The 24,561-nt window shown below is 31.9% G+C and overlaps 1 protein-coding gene across 1 annotated transcript; it reads right to left on the reverse strand.

The window, feature by feature from the left end:
• Positions 1 to 8,373: 8,373 nt before the first annotated feature.
• On the reverse strand, positions 8,374 to 17,148 carry LOC134249326 (NTR domain-containing protein-like). The gene is made up of 4 exons (XM_062731683.1): positions 17,009 to 17,148; positions 16,775 to 16,866; positions 15,581 to 15,692; positions 8,374 to 8,522 (listed from the first exon to the last, which is right to left on the reverse strand). Exons 1-4 carry the CDS (start codon positions 17,109 to 17,111, stop codon positions 8,416 to 8,418), a joined length of 414 nt encoding a protein of 137 aa, XP_062587667.1. The 5' UTR covers positions 17,112 to 17,148; the 3' UTR covers positions 8,374 to 8,415.
• Between the last annotated feature and the right edge of the window lie 7,413 nt (positions 17,149 to 24,561).

Genomic DNA, 24,561 nt, shown 5'->3' on the forward strand with positions numbered 1-24,561 from the left:
ATGAAAAAAATGTAATCATACAATACAGCAACAAATTAAAACAAAGTCAGTTTAGTTCGCATACATATAAATAATAAATGTAAACAAATAGATTTAGATTAGTTGAGGCTTTGTCAAGTATGAAACTTCATTAAAATATATTTTTAATACAAATCAATAACAAGAGGCCCATGGGCCACATCGCTCACCCGAGAAGCTTTGACCATTCTGTTCTTTACCAGATTTCACCCTTGTTATACATAATGCATCCCCACCCTACCCCACTGATCATAATTTAGACATTTTGAAATCTACACTACCCCATGATCCTTCCATGGGCACATATGTTTCAGCTTTTTTGGCCCAGTGGTTCCTGAGAAGAAGATTTTCAAAGATTTTTCCTATATATTTCTATGTAAAACTTTGATTCCCTGTAATGTCTCTAAAAATCTTATGGTTGGCAAGAAGTATTCCTGATCATTTTACTGATTACTTACAATTGTCCTATTTCTGAGGGTCATCTTCTGATGAGTGTGTTCTCTGCAATGTTCACAATTGAAGTTCCTGTTTGACCTGTTAAATATTGAAAATCCTCAATGAACATGATTATGGTTTTAATTTCCATTGCAATTATTGATTACTTTTATAAAAAAAAATATAAACCAATTTATTTTAACATAATACTTAGGAAAATATTTATGATATATCAATGGAAAAAAGGAAGCATTATCTCCAGTTATCCTAAAATCACAAGTAAGCATTAATCATATAAATTCACATACGTAAACCCATTAGCTTTTTGTGCTATTAAATCATAGTCATCGCTGTGCAATAACGGAAATCAAGTACTAATCCACAGCTTGGTGGCAATAAAGTTACTATCCCCGAGTAAAAAGTGACAAGCCCAAATATAGAGGCAAAAATTAAAAAGTAACATTGAAAAAAAGTTCATCGTGAAGAAAGTCAGGGTATTAACTTAGAAACAGATGATTCTTTTTAAAATTAAAGTTTAATTTAATTTTCGCTAGTAAAATTTAATCGTATTTAAATTAATGATTTAAAAAAATGAAAAAAGATTTTAAATATTCCTTTTCTGGTCATTCACTAGTTCGTCTAATTAAAACGAAGCAAAAATCATTTTGTTTTCATCTTGAATCGTTTAAAGCCATATATGGCGTATGTACAATGAAAATTATTAGACTGAAATTATAAAAACTTATTATTTGTATCATTAATTTATATAAACATGATAAAGATAGAAATTTTCCGTAAATTACAAAATCTAAGTCAACTGCGTTATAAAGATATCAAAATTTAATTTGGATTCTCGAAATTTTCTCCGACTTGGAAGAAAATACAAAAGATTTAAATAACACATTACAGAGAAGATAAAATCGTATTATTAGATGAAACAAGGTGTTCTCCGTGCTCCGAATTGCATGAAAAGCTTTAATTTAAATGCATTAACAATATTTCTTTACTTAATTTTGTATTTTTCAAAAATATATTTTTTGATCAGTTACACCATATATGGCTTTAAATAAAAAAAAAGCGCAACATAATTGCATGACACTTATCATTGAGCTGATTGAGTAAATGTATATAATTTAATAATGAGATATCTGTGAGGCATATATGTACGTGCAAATATTGCTATATTAAACAAAGGAAAGGGGGGAAATTCAAATTAGGAAAAAAAAGATCGTTTTTAAGTAAATCAGTCTGGTAGTACTGCAAAATGGATGCAGTTGTGGAGATGTATGGATAATAGGAGCATGCTGTCTGGAATATTTCCGTATACGGAAGGAGTGAAAATACCGGTGGTGCTTTTCATGCATTACATGTGTATTTTACAATTCCTAATAGCCCAAGGGGATTCCTCAGTGCAGAAAACCACTAGCCCCATCCTCAAAAATGGAAGCCCCGGGTGTAGCGCGGTGCTAATTACACACCCATTATGTGAAATAGTTATAGTAGCCCTATATCAATTTCAGTATTGTTTTAAATTAATTAAAACAAATGCCAAAAGCAATAATTTTTAAAAAATCAAAATAAAGCAGACACTCAAAATCAAAGACAGAAAGAAGCACTGTTTTGACTGAACGTTTTTCAGTAATACAATGAATCTCTTACATATCAGATGAGATAAACTTACATACAATTATTTAGTTGTTGTCAATTATCCCATTTATCATCATCTCAGCTCACTTTGCGATTGTAGTAATACTAATACTGTCTACATGAACCGATAATTTACAGCTGATTTATGAACACACGATTGTTAAAATTTTCTTTTCCCTTTCCAATATACATTGTCAGAACATACTTAGTTGGTTAAGATATTAAATTAAATAATTAACACCTTTCGATTTATTAAATATTATCTAACAATATACGATCATTTACTAAATACTTCTCGCCCTCAAGAGAGTTAAAAAGACAGAGAAAATTCAAAATACATACAAGTGCAACTTAGGATTAATTGTTCCGATATATCTATTTTAATTTTGTGCACAATTGTTTTCAAAATTACATTAAAATCAATTTTCCTTAAACAAGAACCCAGCAATAGATAAATATTAATCGAATAAACTTACCTTTTCTTTTGTCAATTAGACAATCTTGTTGACATTAAGTGTTTCTTAGTCGCCATATTTTTTTTCCATGAAAACAAACGTTGTTATGATCAGGATCAACGGAAGTTGATTTTCGGAACTCTCGAGAATTTAGAGTTTCGAATGTAAAACTGAAACACAAAACACGGTGCGTCCGTGAAAGCAACTTTTTTGGACAAATCGTCGTGTCCAAGTTTTGTTGGGTACTAACCTGCAAATACCCAGTTAGGGTGTTTTAAGCATATTCAGTGACACTTCTTATTGGGTATACCCAATAAGCAAAAAGTACCCAATAAGGGGTAACACGAATCACCGGAATGCCCCGTAATCACCGAAATGCCCTTACAAATCACCGAAATGCCCAACAAAATCACCGAAATGCCCATATATGTGTTTTTACATGATGTTTTCCATAAAAATTAATGCTTAATTTTTTTTATTAAAGCATAAATGATCGCAAAATTAATTATTTTTAGGTTTTGTGCTCGATGAGTTCAAAGGGCGATAACTCATATTTGGTGTTAATCTTCTACGAAGCATGGGAAGTGAGATCTACGTATCTAAAAAAATAATTATGATATTTCTCAGAAAACATTATGAAAATGATTGTGACCGTTACCATTTCATGACCTTTTATTAATAATTAATAATTTAATGTTAAAATAGGTTAGTAGAGGTTCCTGGTCTTCATTTTAATAGTCAAGTGCACATACTATTATTACAGTTACCTATATCATACTTACATTGTTTTATTAACCAGTTGAAGTTTTGGGGAATTTTGATTTGTTTAAGTTTAAAAAAATGTTTGTGTCCTTTTCTTTTTTTTCCCTTTCTTCATTTTTTATTGACTTTTTGCTTTGTGAACCATATTGGACTATTTATACGCCTGCCAACGCCTGCCTGGGGAAATAGGTCTGGCGGTAAAATCTAAATACCTGTCAATATTTATCGAGTAAATTTTTCTTTTATTAAATATATGTACTTTTATAGACTCTAAAGTTAATGTTTTTACCAAACACAATGAGAGAGAGAGAGAGAGAGAGAGAGAGAGAGAGAGAGAGAGAGAGAGAGAGAGAGAGAGAGAGAGAGAGAGAGAAAGTACCGGTAGACCAACTCCCGTGATAATTTACGACCGAGATGAAAGAATTTCAAAAGACAAATGCAATCACGAAAAGTGAAAAAGGTTATTAAACTTTGTACTTCGTAAAGCCATTTAAATATTCTTATTTTTTCTAAATGATTATTTATTCTGTTAATTAATTAGATACATTGTCAGTCAGGTCAAATACGGAACAATTCTCTTGTAAAATGGCAAATCTTTCCAAAGTAGCAATTGTTTGATTAATCATGTAATATGTGTATTGAACTAATTCAACAACTTTTAAAAATTATTTTAAGGTAAATTTGTCAACTTTGTCAAGAATATAGGTCAATAATATTACAAAAAAATTAATTGATATGAAAAAATGACTTATTGTTAGGAAAATATTTATATGAAAAATGGGGGAAATTAAAAATAAAAAAAAAATTGGCACGTGTCTTTAATCAGTGAGAGTTATTTTTCTTTGATACTAACATGCACATATCTTCAAATAAAAATACTTACGCTAGAATTATAAAATTTTTAATTGGTATCTAGGCTTTAGAACAGTTAATTTTATTAATATATATTATTTTTTTGCTTATTCTTAACAATATAAGGGGCTTTTCGGTGGCATTTCGGTGATTTCTTGGGGCATTTCGGTGATTACAGGGCATTCCGGTGATTCGTAGTACCGGTTTATGAGGGTCACAATGTAAATCTATGACATTTATTTTTAAGGAATTACATTGTATATATTTTCCTCCAACAATGGCCAACATAGTGAATATTTACAAAATAATCCTTGGAAGTTGAATTTCTGCTTGTTTCCTTTGTTGTATGGATACGTATTATAGATTATATAACATGGGCCAAATGATTCGTACACACCTGCCGCTAACTTGGTGTTCACATCCCATGCAAGCCCTCCTTTCTCAGTGGTATGACGGGATCCGGTTGGCACCTTATTTACATGTTTACATTCAGTGTAACCACACTGAACATAGAGAATTTGTCCGAGACCGAAATTCCTCTCGCCGACGATGTTCAATAACTGCAAGGGTTGTGAGCAGAGCTGGCATGATTTCAAACCTTCGGCCAAGACTCCCAACTCAACAACCCTGCATCCCTCCAACCAACTACCCAATGTTTCCACTTCTTCCACGGCCCCCACGTCTGCATGTACGTCACAGGTGCTTTCTGTTACTTCGAAATTACCTTGCGCATATTGATGATCATCTTTTTTATACCTTTTTTCTCCTAACTTCTTTTAACTTAAATAATCGTGCTGCAGTGGACTTCTTAACAAACGGCATAATTAACTATTTACTCGGTGATTCATTACAGGTGACAGATGGTGTTTCATTGTTTGTTGTCGTTAGGAAAGTCGGAAGTTTACGTATAAAAGAGAAGACGTATTTCGAACGGAACAGACAGAGACAAACTAAAACTGCAATTGTGACGTCAAACAGCGCTGCTCTGACGTGGAACGACCTAGGTCGCCCCTTGATATTGTGAATTGCATCCGTTTGTTGGTATACAGGCACATGTGCAAGCATCAACTAATCCCACACAAAGCACCAAGATGTAATGCCAAGAGGATTCTCATTCTCATTACAATCGCCAAATAATAAATATTGAAGTCTAAGTTGGACCTTTTAAATTATTTGTTGTCTGGTTATTCCAAATACCTTTTTCATTTTGATGAATTCATTTGATAAATGAGATGAATTTTCAATGATGTTATTTCAAAAAATTAGTGAAACTCCTTGACAAGATTAAAGATTACAGACTTAGATCATTTTTATTCCAATAAATCATTGCGTAGAAAAAATTATAAAATGTTTTATCGAAACAAAGATTATGGAATAAAACATTTATAAAGTAACTGGTTTTTCGGACAAAAAAAGAAAAAACAAAAACAAACAAATAAAAAAAAAACAGGAATATATAGTTAATCAATGTGTATTTGTTGAGGATAGCTGTTGTTTTTCATAGAAATTAAAGAACGGAAATCTTTAAAGTCACACTGCATTTAAATATTCTTAAAAATTATAAATTATTTTGAAACGTGAAGTTACAAAAGACTTCTTTAGCACACTGTATGAACTTAAATAATTATGATTATTCAATAAAGCAATTTATATTTTAATGGACCGTGAAATTTGTCGCTGAGATTGAGAAAACACTTTGTATTTAAACAAATAGTCCCCATGACTTGGTCTTCATCAGATTTTCTGAAAATATGAGAATTTAAGATATTCATGAGTAAATATTCGAAAATCAAGTCTTTCAAAACGTTTCATATTTAAAAGCAGTTCTGTTGAATTTTTGATATTAGGCTTGTCCTGGATAAAGCGAACATTTTGAATAATTTACAAAATAGATGAACTAGACCATTTTTCTAATTTTGGCACGTTGTTTGGAAGTGAAATTTTCGCAACTATGGTACAATTGATTTAATTATAAAAGTTTGAGACTAAACATTAAAGGTGTTGGATAATAAGTGATTGAAACACCATTGTTTTTGGACTTTTGAGATGAAAATGTTCACAAAATAAAAGCTCTATTAAACAGGAGCGACACAATATGATTAGAAATCTATTATGGTTAATATTTTTAAAAGTACACTATAAATCACAAAAAAAGTTTGATGCTTTATACACAACTTAATACACAATCATTCCCCACGATAAATTAAAGTCCAGGCTTTTTGATAATGAAAATGATTAAAAAATAAAAGCTGTATGAAACAGATGCGACACAATATGATTTAGCATTAATCTATATTATGGTAAATATTACTAATAGTAATAGTAGTATAATTTCGGTTGCTATCTAATTTATTCCTTATAATTCAATAATTAAATATATAAAACCAAGACAATTTATCCATTTAAAACGCCTTCAAATTGTTTATTTTTTAAACGTAAAGTCAAGCACATTAATACAAATTTTGACGAAAGTCATTGTGTCTTAGGCAAACCGGATTATTCAATATTACAAAAAATTCTTAAGTCATGCATTGAAAATCTGCTTCCTATTGTTACGAACATAATCAACTAAATCCTTGACATAACCATCGGTACCATTATCATTTAAAGAAGCCATTGCCCGCCCATTTCTAAAGAAACAAGGACTCGATGCAGATGAATTCAAGAACTACCGCCCGTTTCCAACCATCCTTTCATCTTGAAAATGTGGTTAGTACACGAATAGAACATCATCTTGTGGCAAACAATATACATGATACTTACCAATCTGCATATCAAGTACACCATTCCACATAGACAGCCCTCCTGAAGATGCATGATGATAGCGTTTCAGTACTAGAGTCCAACTCATGTGCAGGTCTATTGATGTTAGATTTGTCAGACGTGATAGCTCATATCCTACTTAATCGTCTCAAATTTTACTATGGCATCTGTGGTGACGCTCTACTTTGGAAAGAATCGTACCTTAACAACAGATATCAACGAGTCGCGGTTCAATCATCCATGTCATCTGATTGTCAACTAAAATTCGGAGTTCCATAAAGGTCTGTCTTAGGTCCTAAGCTATAATGCATTTTTTCAAAACCCATTGGTGAGATCTGTCGTAAACATGGAATGTCCCTTCATCGCTACGCTGATGATACTTAGGTATATATGATCATCTTGACAAAACAGAATTAAGTCTTATTGTCTTTAGGGCAAAACACAGATCCCGGGATTTCGCAAATTACAGTTTGAATTTTGATGGTCGAATCATAAATGTATCGTCCTGTGTTAGAAATTTAGGTGTATGTTTTGATTGGTCACTAAGTATGCAAGCATAAAAACCACAAGGTTACTCACTTTGTTTGCAGTCTTGGTAAACACGAGATTTCCATATCACAAAAAATTCAAAGGTAGATAAGGGAGAAAACGCAGTTTGATAATTTGTCGGTATGCCAAGTGTGTTAAAGAACCAACGACATCAAATCCTAAGTATTCCATTCTAATACATTCCTTTCTTTCGCAGCATAATACCTTCATCACCTTCATACGGAGCATGCTCAACGTATGAACAATTTCCTAAACAAGCTTTATCATTGACAAACAAGTTGATAAAACAAGGTGGATACAATGACCTTGTCGGCAAATACAACTTGATCATGGAGGCAATTCCTGACTGACTCTTTCATAGCCGACCTTTTCTACATTTATATGAAGCAGACGTTGTGCAAAATCTTATATGTGAACAGAAGAAAACACTTGCTGTGGCCTTCAACTCGATAATGTAGGGGTAAGCATTCCCCGTTGACTGAACAATCCTGCTGTAGGCACCGTACATTGAACAAATGTACAAAAGTAGGCGAAACGTACTTGAATTTCAGAGAAAAATTGTTCAGCCGTCACTTGTTTTGAGCCATGCATGGGTTTTTCACCCACTTTTCATCAGTTTAACGTACATGAAGAATAGATACATGGCAGCAATAATATAAAGAAACTATCTACGAATCAGTTTCGTTGAGGATTTAATGATAGTTTTTATTTTTTTTTTATTTTTTTTTTTTTAAATCATTCACTCAAAAAAATGAAGAAATGCTCTGTCTAGGAGACGGAGTTTATTCCTTTTGTCTTACTTAATTTGAGCGTAAAATAAAAAAAAAGTATGTGAAGTTTCATTACAAACTTAGATAATTTACAAATGTTTATATCATTAAACAACAAGGTATTGATTGTTTCCAATATATTCTATGGAAATTTAGTGTTTTACTTAAAAATGTCTACAATAGAGATTCCATCTTTCTGAAAAAGGAATTTCGTTCCATTGTCTGACATATGAACAGGAGCTGGTCTGTAACGAAGAGCCTTGATAATATCCTAAAAATAAAGAAAAATATCAAATATATGTTATGTAAGGTAGAAAAATAAGAAATATATTTTATGTAAGGTAGAAACAGATTGGTATAAAGAGAAAAGCATTTCGTTTGAACAGCTTCATGTTGTAGAATAACTTGCATAACTTGTATTAAAAAATATATATTTTCGTTTGTGAATTTTTTTCACTTCGTTGTTGTTGGTTTTTTTATTTAAATTTATTATTCTTTTTTAATGTTCTCATGCAAAACATATTTTTTGAACTTGTGGTTTAATTCTCCTCTTTTCAGAGCACTTTTTTCATTATGGTGCAAAATTCAAATATTGTCTATTAGTGCGAATTGGACAAGATTCTTGTACAAATTTTATTGGTTAAATAGATGTATTTTCATTGTCATTAATTAATATCATTGTGTATAAAGTGCATGGAGAGACGTTAAATTGCTATTTTTTTTAACAAATCATTTTTACATCACACATCAATAATTTTTTATACTTAACTGCTATTTTTCACTATGCAAGATTTTTATTGTTTATATTTGTGGCTTTATCTTAAAAAAATATGAATAAACTTTGATGATATGCCTTCGTTTTCAAACAAAAAAAGTTGTCTTAGCATGCCTTTATATTTGCAAAATATCTTTATTCATATCTCAGCGCAAATCACTGAAGTGTAATGCTCAGAATTGATGCTTTAAGTGTCAAGAGTGCAAGACCTTTTAATTTGGTACGCTTCGAAAATTCAGTTTTTTAGATCAGATCTGTAATATTTAAATTATCTTTAAATAATTCAAATATTTATTTATATTGAGTGTATTGAGTGTTAAAGTTAAACAGAAGCAAATTTTCATTTGACCAAGAAAAAAAACATATTGTGCATGTGTCAGGAGTGCAACAGATCTAGAATAAAAATGTAGTTTTGGAAAAAAAGCCAAACTTCTAAATCTAAAAGTATAAATAAAAACTTAAATGAAAATAATACATGTATACAATTTCTAATTCAGAAGCATGATTAACATGATTAATGATTAGGCAAGTACCCCTTAATACCCAATACTGTGCACCATGTATATGATGGCTCTTTTCTCATCATTAAGAAAATTATCATTACATATTTCCTGTTTTTTAGGGAAATAATGACAAAATGAACTTGCTGAAGATCTATGTTACTATGGTTAATATTAAGAAATATTCTCACAATTTGCAGAATCGAAGAATGTAAAAATTTTTAGGAGAATTCTTATTCAAATTTATTTCATTAATATCTTTGTGTTGCAGAACATCCAATTGCGATCAAAATCAACAAAACTCATAAGCCAATACCTTTATCAGGTGTCAGGATTCACTCGCTCAATATGAACAATTGAAAGTGTAAAATGAATTCGGATTACAAAAGTTCAGAAATGAAAATTTGTGCTCAAACATAATTCAGGGAACCAATATTATGGATACAACTAAATACTATAGAACCTGACCATTAAGATAATTAATCGGTTACTCCTCCTCCAATTCTATTAGTTCAGTGTGTCAATGAAAAGCTAATGCAGCTACATATCGGATTTTTTTATTACGTAAAATTTTGGCTACAATAACAAATAAAGATTAAGTAACCCTTGTTTACATTAAAAGCCCGTTAATACCAGTATTATTCAGCAACAAAAGAACAATGTCAAAAAACTTCCAAACCAAACATTACTGTAAATGAAATTACAGAGTATCCACCCTGTCTTCTATCAGTAGTCTAGGGATTAAAAGAAAACAAAAGTGACGGATCGTAGAAATAAGATTAAGTGCCTGTCTCAGAGAAAACCATGCAAAATGGTCCAGAGGCAAGTTTCTCTGATCGCCTTCAAACTTTGTGAGCCAAATCTAGCATGCATGAATGAAACTCAACCAAATTTTTATCGGGCTGATCAAACTTGTATAAGTTTTATGGCCTGTTACTAAAAATAGCTCATATGCAACAAAATTAGAGGTAATTTTTTAAACATTTTAGTCATATTTTGAGGAGAAATAAAATTGCAATTTTACAAGCTAATTAGATATTCTTTTTTGTAGTAAAAGGATAAAAGTTAGTTCTTCACAAATGCATAGTCAAAATGATTAACATCCATTTTGTTTTAGTGCAAAAAGGTCATGAAATTGGCACTTTTCCAATTTTTGGAAAAAGTGACAATTTTAGGTAGAATTGATATTGCTGTAACAACCAGCGAGGGTATTTGAATCCAATAAATGTTGTTGCTTATTGTTAAGGATGCTTATGTTAACAAAATGTGAAAAAACTGTCGTTGGCAAATATATATTTTAGAAAATATTGAAAGTCAAAGTTTGTTAAATTTTCAAATCAAAAATTTGAAGAATACAGTAAACGTTAATTATAAAGTACCTAAAAACCTTCTCCAAAAATAAAGAAAAAAAAAATTCTTGATTTTTTTTATCAGTATTTCAGAATTTAGACATACATAGCCCACAATTCAATAAATAATGACTGAATCCAAAAAAAAAAAAAAAATCATAAAAAGGGAGGGGGGATTTATGAATTCCTTATAAACCATTACATGGATAATGTAAAAGCCTTAAATTTAATTACCTTTTATACACATTTGCTAGATAGTTACTAAAGTGAACACATCATTCATCATACTAGTCATTCGATCAACATATTCATTTGAGTTTTAAGGGGACGACCATTTGATTCTGAGGGGGGGGAAGGGGGGGGGGGCTGGCAGATTTTAGAAATAAATAATCTGTCCTTGACAATGTTGAAAAATAAATAATCTGCCCTCCACTGCAAAGAAAATAAATAATCTGACATTGACTGATGATATTCAATTATTGTGAGAAATACCTTTTTTATTTCAGTGTAATTTAACCTCGCCATCTTCAATTCACCTATTTCTTTTGGCTCGCTTCGCTCGCCATTTTAGAACCAAATAGTATTAATAAAATGAGATAAAAAAAAATCCTTGTGCACGTAACATTGCATCAATCCGATTGGCAATCTTTTTATATAAATGTGAGAAGAAAGAAGATGAATGTATGACCATGATGACCACTACCACAAGCATCATTGATAAGACAATACTTGCGGTACAGACTAGATACTAGTAGTCAGTTAACCTACACGACAATGTGCACTCAGTTGGTGTGATGAATCACTTAAATACAAGCAAATTCTAATGCACGGCAAAAAATAAATTTTCTTGTAAAAAAAATTATACCTACACTGTAGCAATGTTAATATAGCCCAATTTTTTTTTATTTTAAGAATCACTGGCGAATTGAAGTGGGACGTAGGGGGGGGGGGGTATGATAATAATGATATTAATAATGCTTTGGTACAATACCACTATTTTTGTGCCTAGTTTTACTCTTAAAATACACGAAAACCCAGGAGTTTCCGGGGGCTTTGCCCCCTGGACCCCCTTCAATCAAATAAATATGACATGACTAGCATTAATAATGTCATACTTTGGTACATAACTAACAAATACCACTACTTTTGTGCCTAGCTGTACTCTAAGACAAAGAAGAAAATAAATAATCTGTCCTTAATACTCTTGAAAATAAATGATCTTCCCTTGACTGGCATGAAAATAAATAATCTGTCTCAACAAAATTTGCCACCCCCCCCCCTTCAGAATCAAATAGTCATCCCTTAAGAGGAACAATTTCTTCAAATTTCAAATTTCATCGATACAAACATTGAGATATTTCAGACAACTGCTTTTTTTATGGAGGAGGTGCAATGAATTGATTTTTTTTTTGACGAATGAAACAATACGTACACTCTCTTCTTTGTGAGCTATTCAACTCAACTTGAATTCTTCTACAATTAAACACAATCTGGACAATTTACTGTTCTCTCACATTCTTCCAGGGACGTAGCAACAAGGGAGGGGGGGGGGCACAAAATAGGATTTTCGACTTTGATGAATATAATTTTCGATTTTTTTTCCCTTGTCAACTTTTTCAGGTAAGTGAAAAAAAATTTCTCTGGTTGGCCCCCCTACTTTCAAAAACGATGCTAAGTGCCTGTCTTTATACTTTGAAATGAAATATTATTGTAAATTTCAAGGGCAAAGGTATTTACATGTATCATAATTAATTGTCCCCCGCTTAAGGTCATACGCAACGTAGTTTGAACATTATTGGGTTCTTCCCTGGACTTGAAGAGTTCCACTAAATGAAGGACCTGTGTGCAATGCTTTACATGTCTACATACAAATTTATACACCTCTTCTAAAACAAATTTGATGGGAAAAAAATCTGGAATTTATGTTTTGTAATTTTTGTATATTTTTCTTTGAATAAAGCTAAAATTTTCATAATATGATATCTTCCCAAAAACCCTGGTAATGCATGTTGATTTTTTGCCTGTGAACATCTGATGTCAATATAATCTTTAATTAAGAATATCTTGAAAAGTTATCAGTAGATAAATTACGTTGCGAATGTCCTTAAAAAGTGGAGGATATTAATTTGGGTCTGTCTGTCTGTCCGTCTTTCTGTCTGTCTGTCTGTAACGCCTTTGTTTCCACACGATATCTCGAGAACCCTCTTAACTTTTTACAATTAAATTTTAAAGAACAACTCCCTGTGGCCGAAGGAATTACCCTATTGATTTTGAAGTCAAATGTTCGAAGTTCATGGTTGAAAATTTATACATTTTGTCTGTGTGTAACACTATCCTTTTCGGGCGATATTTCAAGAAGATTTTGAGCTTTTGCAAAACTCCCTAGGACCTCTCTCACCCTTTTCAAAGTCCCCCCCCCCCGTTTGTTTTATTAGTATTTATTGTATTACATGTCGCTATTTTCAGCACATGGGCATGAAGAGACTTATAACGTATAAAACAGGTTCTCGGCGGGTTTTATATACTTATTACATCTATTAGAACTGTTTATTAAAAGTTAAATTAGACACCATGCATTGTATAAAATTATGACAATTATCGAATGTGAATATAAACATGTATGTGACTTCATCTTTGCATATAAAATTATCGCCAGGTAAAAGCAGTTCCAATGTGTAGTGATACGTTTCTCGCTTCCCATGTGAGAGGTCCCGGGTTTGAATCCCGGACGATCCATTTTTTTCCGATTTTTTTTTTACTAAATGATAGTTTTCAGCATGTAAAATGAAAAATTTATGAGGTATGGCTTGTACAAACTCATAAAATCATCATTACAGTATGATAATTATTCCACATAAAAAGAATCTTCTATACACATAAAAAGAATAAGCAATCAAATCTTTATAAATATCCATATTGGCATATTTTATTTGCTTCAGTATACATGTATACTAATCCGAAATTTCCCGCACAAATCACAGGCCTGCGCGTAGCATCGTTTTTGAAAGGGGGGGGGGCAGCCAGAGAATTTTTTTTACTTACCTGAAAAAGTTGACAAGCAAAAAAAAAAAAAAGAAAAAAGTTTGCCCGAAGTCGCAAAAAATCCTAAAATCCTATTTCGGGGGGGTGGGGGGGGGGGGGGGGTGGGGGGTGGGGGGGGGTAGGTAAACTTTTCCTCAGTCTCAACTATTTTCATTATCAATTCTAATACTACATTTGCAGTTCATTGTTTAGAATCAGAGGAATCTAGGATTACATGTATACATTTGATAATTCTACAAATTCAGTCAAGGGGATCCATCTCCCCACCCCCTCTAATACTACATTTGCAGTTCATCACTAAAGTGAGGGGGCCAACCACGCTTTCAATTGACATTTCCTATAGTATGAGTAAGGTTGGGAAAGAAAGTGGGGGGCCTGGGCCCCCCTGCCACCCCCCCCCTGTTGCTACGCCCCTGAGTCATAATATACACTGTAAAAGCGGGGTTTAGAATCAGAGAAATCTCGGATTACATGTATACATTTGATAATTCTACAAATTCAGTCAAGGGGATGCGTCTCCCCACCCCCTCCCCTCGAACTGCGCATTGTTTACATTTGCCCTTACGGAAGACATATAAATTCTCTTACGGTGTCCCAGGCTTGACAAAAAAGACTTAATACACTCTGAGAACTTCAAACATGCTAGACGTTTTTCAGTGCTTCTGTCACAATCAACTACACGAGATATTCCTCTGTTTCATGACACGGAATTTAGGAAAATTTATAAAAATCACATCCTTGTGAATTTTTACTCATTTTGTTTGCATTAAATTGTGAGTTTTTCCATAGAAAGTTGACTGCTTTTATGTGTCATTATTAATTTCCCCATAGACATTTTCCAGTGCAATTATTTACTTTTAAAAAAAGGAGAGTTGCGCAAGGGGACCTAACTCTGACTAGGCAAATGCAAAAAATTTAAATATTAATATTAGAATTAAAGGCATTTAAATGAAAAAAATATTTCTTTTTTATTAATAAACAATTTCTAAAAATTTATTATGTCATGAAAATACCATTTAATCATTTATGTAACATTTTTTAGCATGAAATTTCATGTTTTAATTTAAGATTAATATTGAAAAATTCACCCGTAATTGGAATTTTTTTCTGTGGTGCAGAGTTGTTTGCCAACGACAATTTTTTAATATGTTTTTCTTCTATATTGAATAAATTCAAAACAGTATAATTCAAATAAAAAAATCATCCTCGCTTCAAGATACGATTAACCAAACTTTGAAAAAAAAAGCCTTGATTGCTAAAATCTAGATTCTTTGTATATTCCCTGATATAATGTGGCTAAATACAAAATATATATGTAATTTTTTTTTAATGAATATAATTAACTACTATTGCACTTTCATAACATATGCAACATTGAAATAAAAATTATAGCAAATATGTTTAAAAGACGCACTTAAAATGCATCATTTTCAATGAATGTCAATGCTCGTTTTACACTTTTTTATAGGAAAACAAATAATCCCCGTTACTAAAAATAGAAACAACTTACGACAAAATGTAAATCATATTTTAGGTCATTTGGACCAAATCTTTATTTGTATGGGTCACTTTTAAATTTACTACGATATTGCATCTGGACAATTTTTTTCAATTTGCATGGTTTTCTCTGAGACAGGCACTTAAAACAAGGAAAATATTTTACCGGATATGACGTAGAGTCGTCCTGTTGTGAGGATAACGCCACAGGTTGAACTTCCGTGATAAGCAGATATCCGTACAATGCCGGGCCAAACGTAGGGAAGGGGTCTCTCAGCCTAATTCAAAATAACTTAACATATGAATACATGGAGAAAACGAACAGTCTTCAAGATCAAAAGTCCATTAAAACTTACAAAACAGGAAAAGAGCAAATATGGACCTAGAAAACACCAGACGTGGTATCAGGTGCCATGGAAGAGTGACTATCCCTGTCGACAGGTCAGATCCGCTAAGTGATTATTGTCATGTTCGGAAAAAATTGAAATTCTGTCGTCTATTCAGTGTATAAATAATGGCCTAACAATTAGTATGAAAAACATCGGTCGACATTTGACTCAATGATAAATAGTATTTTGCTGACAAGTTCATTGTATCGACCATAGAACTTGGTTAAGGAGATTGCTTATATTCTTGCTTAACCCGTTATTTCCCATGACAAGTAGCTAACAGCTGGTGTGACCGGTCGGCATGGATGCTTATTCCTCCATGGAATCTGATCCAAATTTTAATGTTTAAGTTGTTCGTGTTTGTTCTGCTCCTGATTTGTAGTTTTTAATGGATCAACTACTATTTGCTATACAATAAATTCCATTGTTAATTATTCATTCTTAAATTATTTCCTATTCATTTCAATCTTAATGATTCCCCAAAATTAGGACTTTGATAGAAAATAGACTATTTTTTACTCCCTTCGGCCATTTCGGTATGAATTAAAAAAAGTAAAAGAAACATTCTCTAAAGTTTAAACTGGTATCTTATAGATTTGTAACACTCTAACTGTGTTAACACTTCTACCATTTATACCAGGTTCAAGGACTTGTTAGACACATACCTTATAGATTTGTAACACTCTAATTGTGTAAACACTTCTACCATTTATTCCAGGTCGCTGGACTTGTTAGACACGTGCCTTATAGATTTGTAACACTCTAATTGTGTAAACACTTCTACCATTTATTCCAGGTTGCTGGACTTGTTAGACACGTGCCTTATAGATTTGTAACACTCTAATTGTGTAAACACTTCTACCATTTATTCCAGGTCGCTGGACTTGTTAGACACGTGCCTTATAGATTTGTAACACTCTAACTGCACTTCTACCATTTGTTCCAGGTCGCTGGACTTGTTAGACACATACCTTATAGATTTGTAACACTCTAACTGTGTAAACACTTCTACCATTTATTCCAGGTCGCTGGACTTGTCGTCTTAGTACGTCTCCCAGGATGGCTAAAATGAAATTAAGAATTAAAAATTATATTTAAAAAACTTGTGTGCATGGACTAACATATCTCTATTATTTTTTTCTGTTTTTTAAAACAAATATTTAAAAAAAAAAAGATCTTAAAGAGAATAAAGAAGTAAGACTTACAATATTGTGAATCACAACCGTTTGGTGGATAATCGGGGCAATAGCAAGCATCACCCAGTCCTACACATAGAACCAACAAATGCACTGCCAACAGGAACCTCATAGTTCCGGATACAGTCGAATAGAACTGAACTCTGAATTATCAGCTGTTCTTTTAAGTTATATTTTGTCAGGGAATTCCAACTTCCTTTTCATTTTGATGAATTCTAATTGCATGAGCATTTGATCAATTTTAAATGCATGAGCATTTGATAAATAAGGTGATTTTTCAAAGATGTTATTTAAAACAATTTGTAATACTCTCATGCTACAAAACAATAAAGATTACAAACACTTCAATTATCATTTGACAAAACATTGTGGACAGGGAATTATGCAATGTTTGACTGCAAAAATTTTTTTGGAAAAAACGATTAATGAAGTAAATGGTTTCTTTGGTCAAACAAAACATTGTAGTTAAGTGTTTGAATTGCTTTAAATAGATGCTAATTTTAATTATGCCTTTAGTGTTAAAAAAATTAAAATGTTTAAAATCACATACATGTATTCAAAGATACGAAACTTTTAAAACCGATGGAAAAAATATGTTTAGAAAATTATCTTTTCATATGATGATTTTTTCAATATTATACATTATATTATACATTATGTTACTGAGATAGAGGAAACCAGCATCTCCATGTCTAAAAGCTTAGCAAAAAGCAGCATCCTATTCAAGATTTTGCAAAAAGATATTGTAAGGTGGAAATGTCCCTTGTACATCAAAATCAGTTTCAAAGGTGTTAGATATTGATTGATCGACACGCTATTATTTTCGGATTAAACCAAAAAAGGGATGAAGGTAAAACAAAGTATATCAAAAATCCATAGCAAATTAGTTAATTTGACATAAAACATGGACACTGAATATTCTAAAATTGGAATAAAAAGCATTGTCATGTTGTATAGGTAGATGCGACCAAATATGAAAAAGTTTACATCCATAGAAAATACATTTATGGAATCAAATAGGGTAAATATTATTAGAAAAATATCATTAACAAGAACAACTTTTTGTTGAATATTGTTTCAATTTTTGGAGGCTGGAGATAATACGGCGTCCCCGAGCAATGAAGCATTACTACATTGTGTAAGTCGTCATATTCTCATTGTCACGATCGGAAAAAAATCAGTTGACAATTAAGGAGGAACAGGACCTTTCGCTGAAAAAATTCCTGTCAGTGAATTTTTTTCGTATTTTTTATATTACTAATTTAATATGTACTTAACATTTTAAAACGCTCCTTGCATGGGATTTCTTGACTTATTTAAAAGATATCGCCCCACAAATACCGCCCTGTTTAGAGTTTGTATGGAGTTTAGATATTTCATGTTTACGGGCCCAAAACGGAGTCCATAATGCTATTTTTTACGCACAAACGATAAATATGATAGATAATACTATATTATCAAATATTTCAGAATATTCGTAGTGTTTAAATTATCTGAAAGCAATTGTTTTAATTTTATATAGTATTTGGGTGGGATAATTTCTGCATTTTTCAAGGCAACTTCAACGAAAACCTCATTTGGAAAAAAATTCTGTCAATAAATATTTCTAAATTTACGATTGAATGTCAATCCTTCATCGTAATTATTTACTGCATAAATATCACTGGGTAAAGCTTACCTCAATATCGCACAGGACATCGTTGAATTAGACGTAAGCATGATAAAACGCTTCACGTTCGTATTTTCCGAGTGCGGGAAATCAATTGTGACGTCACACAAAAACATAAACATTCAAAATTATCTAAATAGAGAGAATCTCTGCTACTAAACACGAAAAAATATTAATTAAAAAAAATCTGCTTCAGAAATTTATCACGATACATTGATTGTGACCTGTTTATTTTGAAATAAAACTGTTCATGACGGATGTGTGTACTTGATCTCGCTGCACTGAGAATTCAAACACTACGTCTATGACGTCACTGACGTCAGGCTGCAGGGTAAAGAGAATCAAATGTGACAACAGATGATTTGAGTCTATCGACAAAGTCTTGACCAGGCGACTGGAGACGTTTACTCCTCAATGGTACCTGACACCCCCCCCCCCTTTTAATTTTTTTAGAGGTCGCTGTCTGCTCTGCTTCCGATTTTTATTGAAACAATGGACTTTTGAGCTTGTATACTGTTCTTTTTTTCTCCACTTTTCATTCATCTCTTATGTAAGACCTTTGAAACACAGAAATAAACACGATTATGAGTAGTCGACTGAAAGTGTTGTTGAATAAAGGAGAGATTATAACATGTCAGAAAGTTTATGGAAGGAAAGGCAATAAAACATGATATTTTCTGATCATCTGGATATTGCACTTATAGGTATTTATTGTTAGTTAAACGTTTAGTCATAATAGTCATCCGTATATTAAAAACATTTTTTTTTTTAAATTTCAGAAAAAGAATGTTCAAATTATGGCCTTATATCATATAGGAGCAAAAGATGAGTCAGAAAAAATTTAATATGGGCATGTGTCAGGAAAATCTTGACAATTGCTACGGCATAAAAGCAAAATCTTTATAAATTCTTTTTAATCCTCTTATGAAAGCAATTTCATCATAAATCTTATTGATTTACAAGCATCCTCGGCTTTGTAAGACTGATTAAGAGCAACAGAAATATGTTAAGGCTACAATAGGCTACAATAGCGGCAATCTATTCATACTGATGTTGAAGTGTTTTTTTTTTTTTTTCAAGTTTGATTATTTTGAAATTTCACATGTAGTTTCGTGGTGCTAGGTTTTGCCAGTAATGAGATAAAGGGAGAAACGAAGAGTTTCTATGCTCTAAAGTCCTTTCTTACAATATAAATCAAGAACAGAGCACACACTGACCCCCAAACACATTACAGGTGGGATCACATGTTTCATTTTGTCATTAGAGGTGGGATTAGGTGCCATAGAGGAGTAAGAATCCCTTGCTGACCGGTCACACACGCCATGAACTTCTTGTCATAATCGAAAAAAACGATAAACAATAAAATGTAGGTAATTCAGTATCTAAGTAATAAGCTAACTATAATTTCTATTAAAGAAAATGTCACTCAGCATTTGACACAATATGTTGTTCCATGTATATATAGTCAAGCATAGTTAAACATTTATTAAAAATCAAAAATAGGAAAAAAATCTCCTGATAGAAAAACAGGGGTCTTTATTCTTCTGGCGAGCGCTGTGTTCAGTTGATCACTTTTTCTTTTCAGAATATATAATATTCCTGTAAATTACCAGTAGTAGAAATGAAAAAGCCCAGTCATTCGATTAAGTAAGCAGAATTTTAGAGAAGAAACTTATAATTAAATTCTTGAGAAACATTTCGAAAAAAAAAAGTAAAAATAAGAAACATTGATCGATCACATAAACAAATATTAAACAGTTCAAATCCTTGAACAGGACATAAACATAAACAAAAACGGAGCCCTGAACATCCTAAAGGTGCGCATGCGTGAGAATGAAATAAATCCACGCATATATATTCTTACATCACATTTCAATATATTTTGATACAGAATAAAGTGCTAACAAGAAGCGGTGTTCTGTAAACATTTCAAACATTAATTTCTTTTGTTCATATTATGTTTATGAAAAAAATATAAGATGATAAATTTTGCTTTATTTTTTTAAGTTTTAAAACTGCTCATCCGATATATAAGTGCCTCATATTTGGCAGTTTATTTAGTTCTTGTTTTATTCCTAAGAGTCCACTCGTGTTAAAAGTCTAAGATAAATGACTACAAAACGCCATTTGTACAAGGTGCTCATTAATCACTAGTAAATTTTGTGTACTATTTCATGGGAAAGTGTTTTTGAAAGATCTCTGTATTTAAATTTTAATTTCTTTTTCTAGCAATGTCAACATCATACTTTTTTTGTTGCAGTGGAATCGATCATTGTATATTTCCCTTGCAAGCATTAAAACCACTCAGGTTACTCAGTTCGTTTGCAATCTTGGTGAACACGAGATTTCCATATCGCAAAAAAGAAAACGCAGTGTGATAATTTGTTGGTATGCCAAGTTTGTTAAAAAACTAACGACATCAAATCCTAAGTACTCCATGCTAATACATCCCTTTCTTACGCAGAAAAATACCTTCATCACCTTCATACGGAGCATGCTCAACGTATGGACAATTTCCCAAAGAAGCTTAATTATTGACAAACAAGTTGATTAAACAAGGTCGATACAATGATCTTATCGGCAAATACAATTTATCATTGAGTCAAATGCTGACTGATTATTTCATAGCAGACCTATTTTTGTATTCATATGAAGCAGACAATGTGCAAACGTGAATAGAAGAAAACACTTGCTGTGGCCTTGAACTCAACTTAAGGTATAGCGACGACGCGCTGTCAATTAACAATAGGAATGTCCATTGTAATGTCGATATAATATATCCTGTTGAGCTTAAGATTAAAGATACTATCTTCATATTTTAATATTTTATTTGAAAAATACTTTAATGGTAATCCAATAACGAAGCTCTATGATACACGTGCATCTGATGACTTTTACTTTTCTATCGTCAACTTCCCAGCGATATATCTTCATCATCTGCATACGGAGTTTACATATTTCCGTTGATTTGATACACAAGAGCATACTCCACTTATGAACAATTTCTACAACGAGGTAAATTATTGACAAACAAGTTGATGAAACAATAATTACAACATGCTCGTTTAAAGTCATCATTTTGTAAGTTCTATGGTCGATTAAATGACCTTGTCAGCAAATACATTTTATCCTTATCCATTATTTATACGCTGAATTCACGACTGATTTTTCCATTATTTCCCGATCATGACAAGGAGCACGCGGCGGCTTTGATCGGTTGGCAGTTGTGCTCACTCCTCCATCGCACCTGATCCCGCCTCTGATTTTTTGAAGGTCTGTGTTTGCTCTGCTCCTGTTTTGTATTGTTTTATAGACTTTTGATCTGGAATCCATATGTTTCATCCTAAGATTCTACAAAATTTCTATTTAATTAAGCACGTATTAAAATTATGTACTGATGCCAATTCATTACATTCTTTCAAGCAAAATTTATACTTTGATAACCTTACGTTTTCTTTTATTATGAAGTTTGCTGAATTGCCTTTATTTTTATTTATTATGGAATTCTTTATTGAGGATATAAATCTATAGATACATGTTTTTGATTTGTTTACCGAATAATTTGAAATGTTCAAGCGATATCACTTCTTATCAATGTTCTAACAAAATAACCTCGAACCTATATAAGGAGGTTAGTTATAATTATTTTAATATCTTCATTTCAGAAAGGTGAAATTCACATGATTTTATAAACGATTGTACAACAACAATGAAGATCTAAACAATTTTTATTGAGGTACATGGAGATAACGAACAGTACTTAAGCTTAAAAATATATTAAACAATACAAAATAGGAGCATAGCAAACACGGAAAGAAACTCCGAAACAAAGAAAACGAAATAAAAAAAACATGTTGCAGACTTCAACATGAATTTTAAAAAATCACAATGAGCGATCTGTCTTCATGTTCACACGTTTTAATTGTCAATGCAAATATTTTGAAGCACTCAAAATTTATTTAGGCACCAAGTCAGTATTTAAATCATCGTCTCCTATAGATTAAGCATGAAATGAAACATGATATTATAAACAGACGAAAACATCAAGTGATCAATCTAAAAAGAATTCTTTCGGGAAATGACAGAAATAAACCTGTCAAAAACTCAGCGTTTATATAATAGCTTAACAATTAGTATGAAAAATGCCGGTCAGCATGTATTTGTATTTGCTGACAAGGTTGTTGTATCGTCCATAGAACTTGCGAAAATGATGACTTTAAACGAGACTATTAATATTCTTGTTTCATCAATTTGTTGGTCAACAATTGTACATACAAATAGCCTGGTCTTCTGTACCGAATCAACTGCGGGAAATAAACTCCGTATGCAGGTGATGAATGTATATTGCTGCATAAATAAGGGAATTTGATTGAAATGTTTATCAGAAAGCTTGGTTGTTAGATAAGCATGAAAGTCTTCTTAAAGTAAACTATCCAAATATGAAACATGTGTCAGGAACAACCTTTTGAAATATTATTTGATTATACAAGTAATATTTTCATTCAATATAAAATATGTACCGGCATGAATTGAAGAACGTAAAATATAGCAATCTGAAATCCATAGTAAAATACTTTGATTTACCATGGTAAAACCTTTGATACTATAGTTACCTGTAGTAAACAATTGTAAATTAAAGTTAACTAAAGTAAACTATAGTTTCTTGAACTATGGTACATGTATTTTTGTAAGGCTTATTACCTTATGTAAATCACCAATTAGATCTTCATTACATTTGCACGTAACTTAAATATCTCTTGTTGAACTTTTTGAATATTCTTCTTAAAAAGGTCAATTAAGTCAATTTTTGATTCCTCGACAGAGAACACAAGCCCGTATTTGTGATTATGAATATTGCAAATCATAAAGTGTTCAAATTGCCATGTTTTACCGAAGAAAACGTAGCAAAAAGATCCGTTTTTTCTTAAACTTCAATATGCCAACAAAGGAACTGACAATATAATTGTCAATATGAGTAATTTTCGTAACAACAAAAGGGACCAGTCTTGAATTCCACCTTATTTCAAGTAAAACTCTTTACCTTGTATTTCCTACAAATGTATACATGTGTATAGACTATTGCTTCCTAATCTTTAAATTACAAGAAAATCTGACATGGCCTGGATATCGAATATCTGAAACACGATCCGTCATCTTGTTCATGTTTTGCCATACTCGGCAAGATTAATAAGGAGAGATGATCAAAAAAAAAAAAAAAAAAGAAAAAAGAACCCTGGATGGGTTTATATTTCTTGACATATCTTTCTCGTAAATGATGTGGACATTGAATTTCTTAATTATTGAGGAATTGTAAATTTTCTATAATGTTTAGAATTCTAGCTACCATTTCGAGACAATCCTTATTTCTCTACACAAATTTTTGTCACGTTAAATCCCATTCAATTTAAAAAAAGATCATTTCGGTTAAACATTTTTTTTACTTGTTTAATTATAACTCAAGTTGTTATTTTCCAAAATTTTTGAAAAAGAATAATTTGTATCAAGTGGGATATGAAGATAACGAAGAGTATTCAATATTAAAGTCCATAAAACAATACAAAATAGGAGTAGAGAAATCAAGGACCTTTCAAACATCAAAAGTTGGATCAGGTGCCATGGAAGAGTGAGCATCCCTGCTGATCGGTTACAGTCATCGTCATTTCAGAGTCTAAATAATGGACTAGCAATAAGTCAGTCAGCATTTGACTTAAAGATAAATTGTATTTGCCGACAAGATCATTGTATCCTTAAACAAGGACCACTGAAAATTCCAGAGGTGGGATCAGGTGCCTATAAGAAGTGAGGATCCCTTCTTGACTAACCAATCCTATCGTAGGCGCTATACATTGAACAGGGAGGAAGAAAGCTTATTTGGTTTTCAGAGAAAAATTAT

The sequence above is a fragment of the Saccostrea cucullata genome, unplaced genomic scaffold (genome assembly GCF_032062105.1).
Source record: "Saccostrea cucullata isolate Sc308-1 unplaced genomic scaffold, CSIRO_AGI_Scuc_v1 ctg3733, whole genome shotgun sequence".
NCBI lineage: Eukaryota > Metazoa > Mollusca > Bivalvia > Ostreida > Ostreidae > Saccostrea > Saccostrea cuccullata.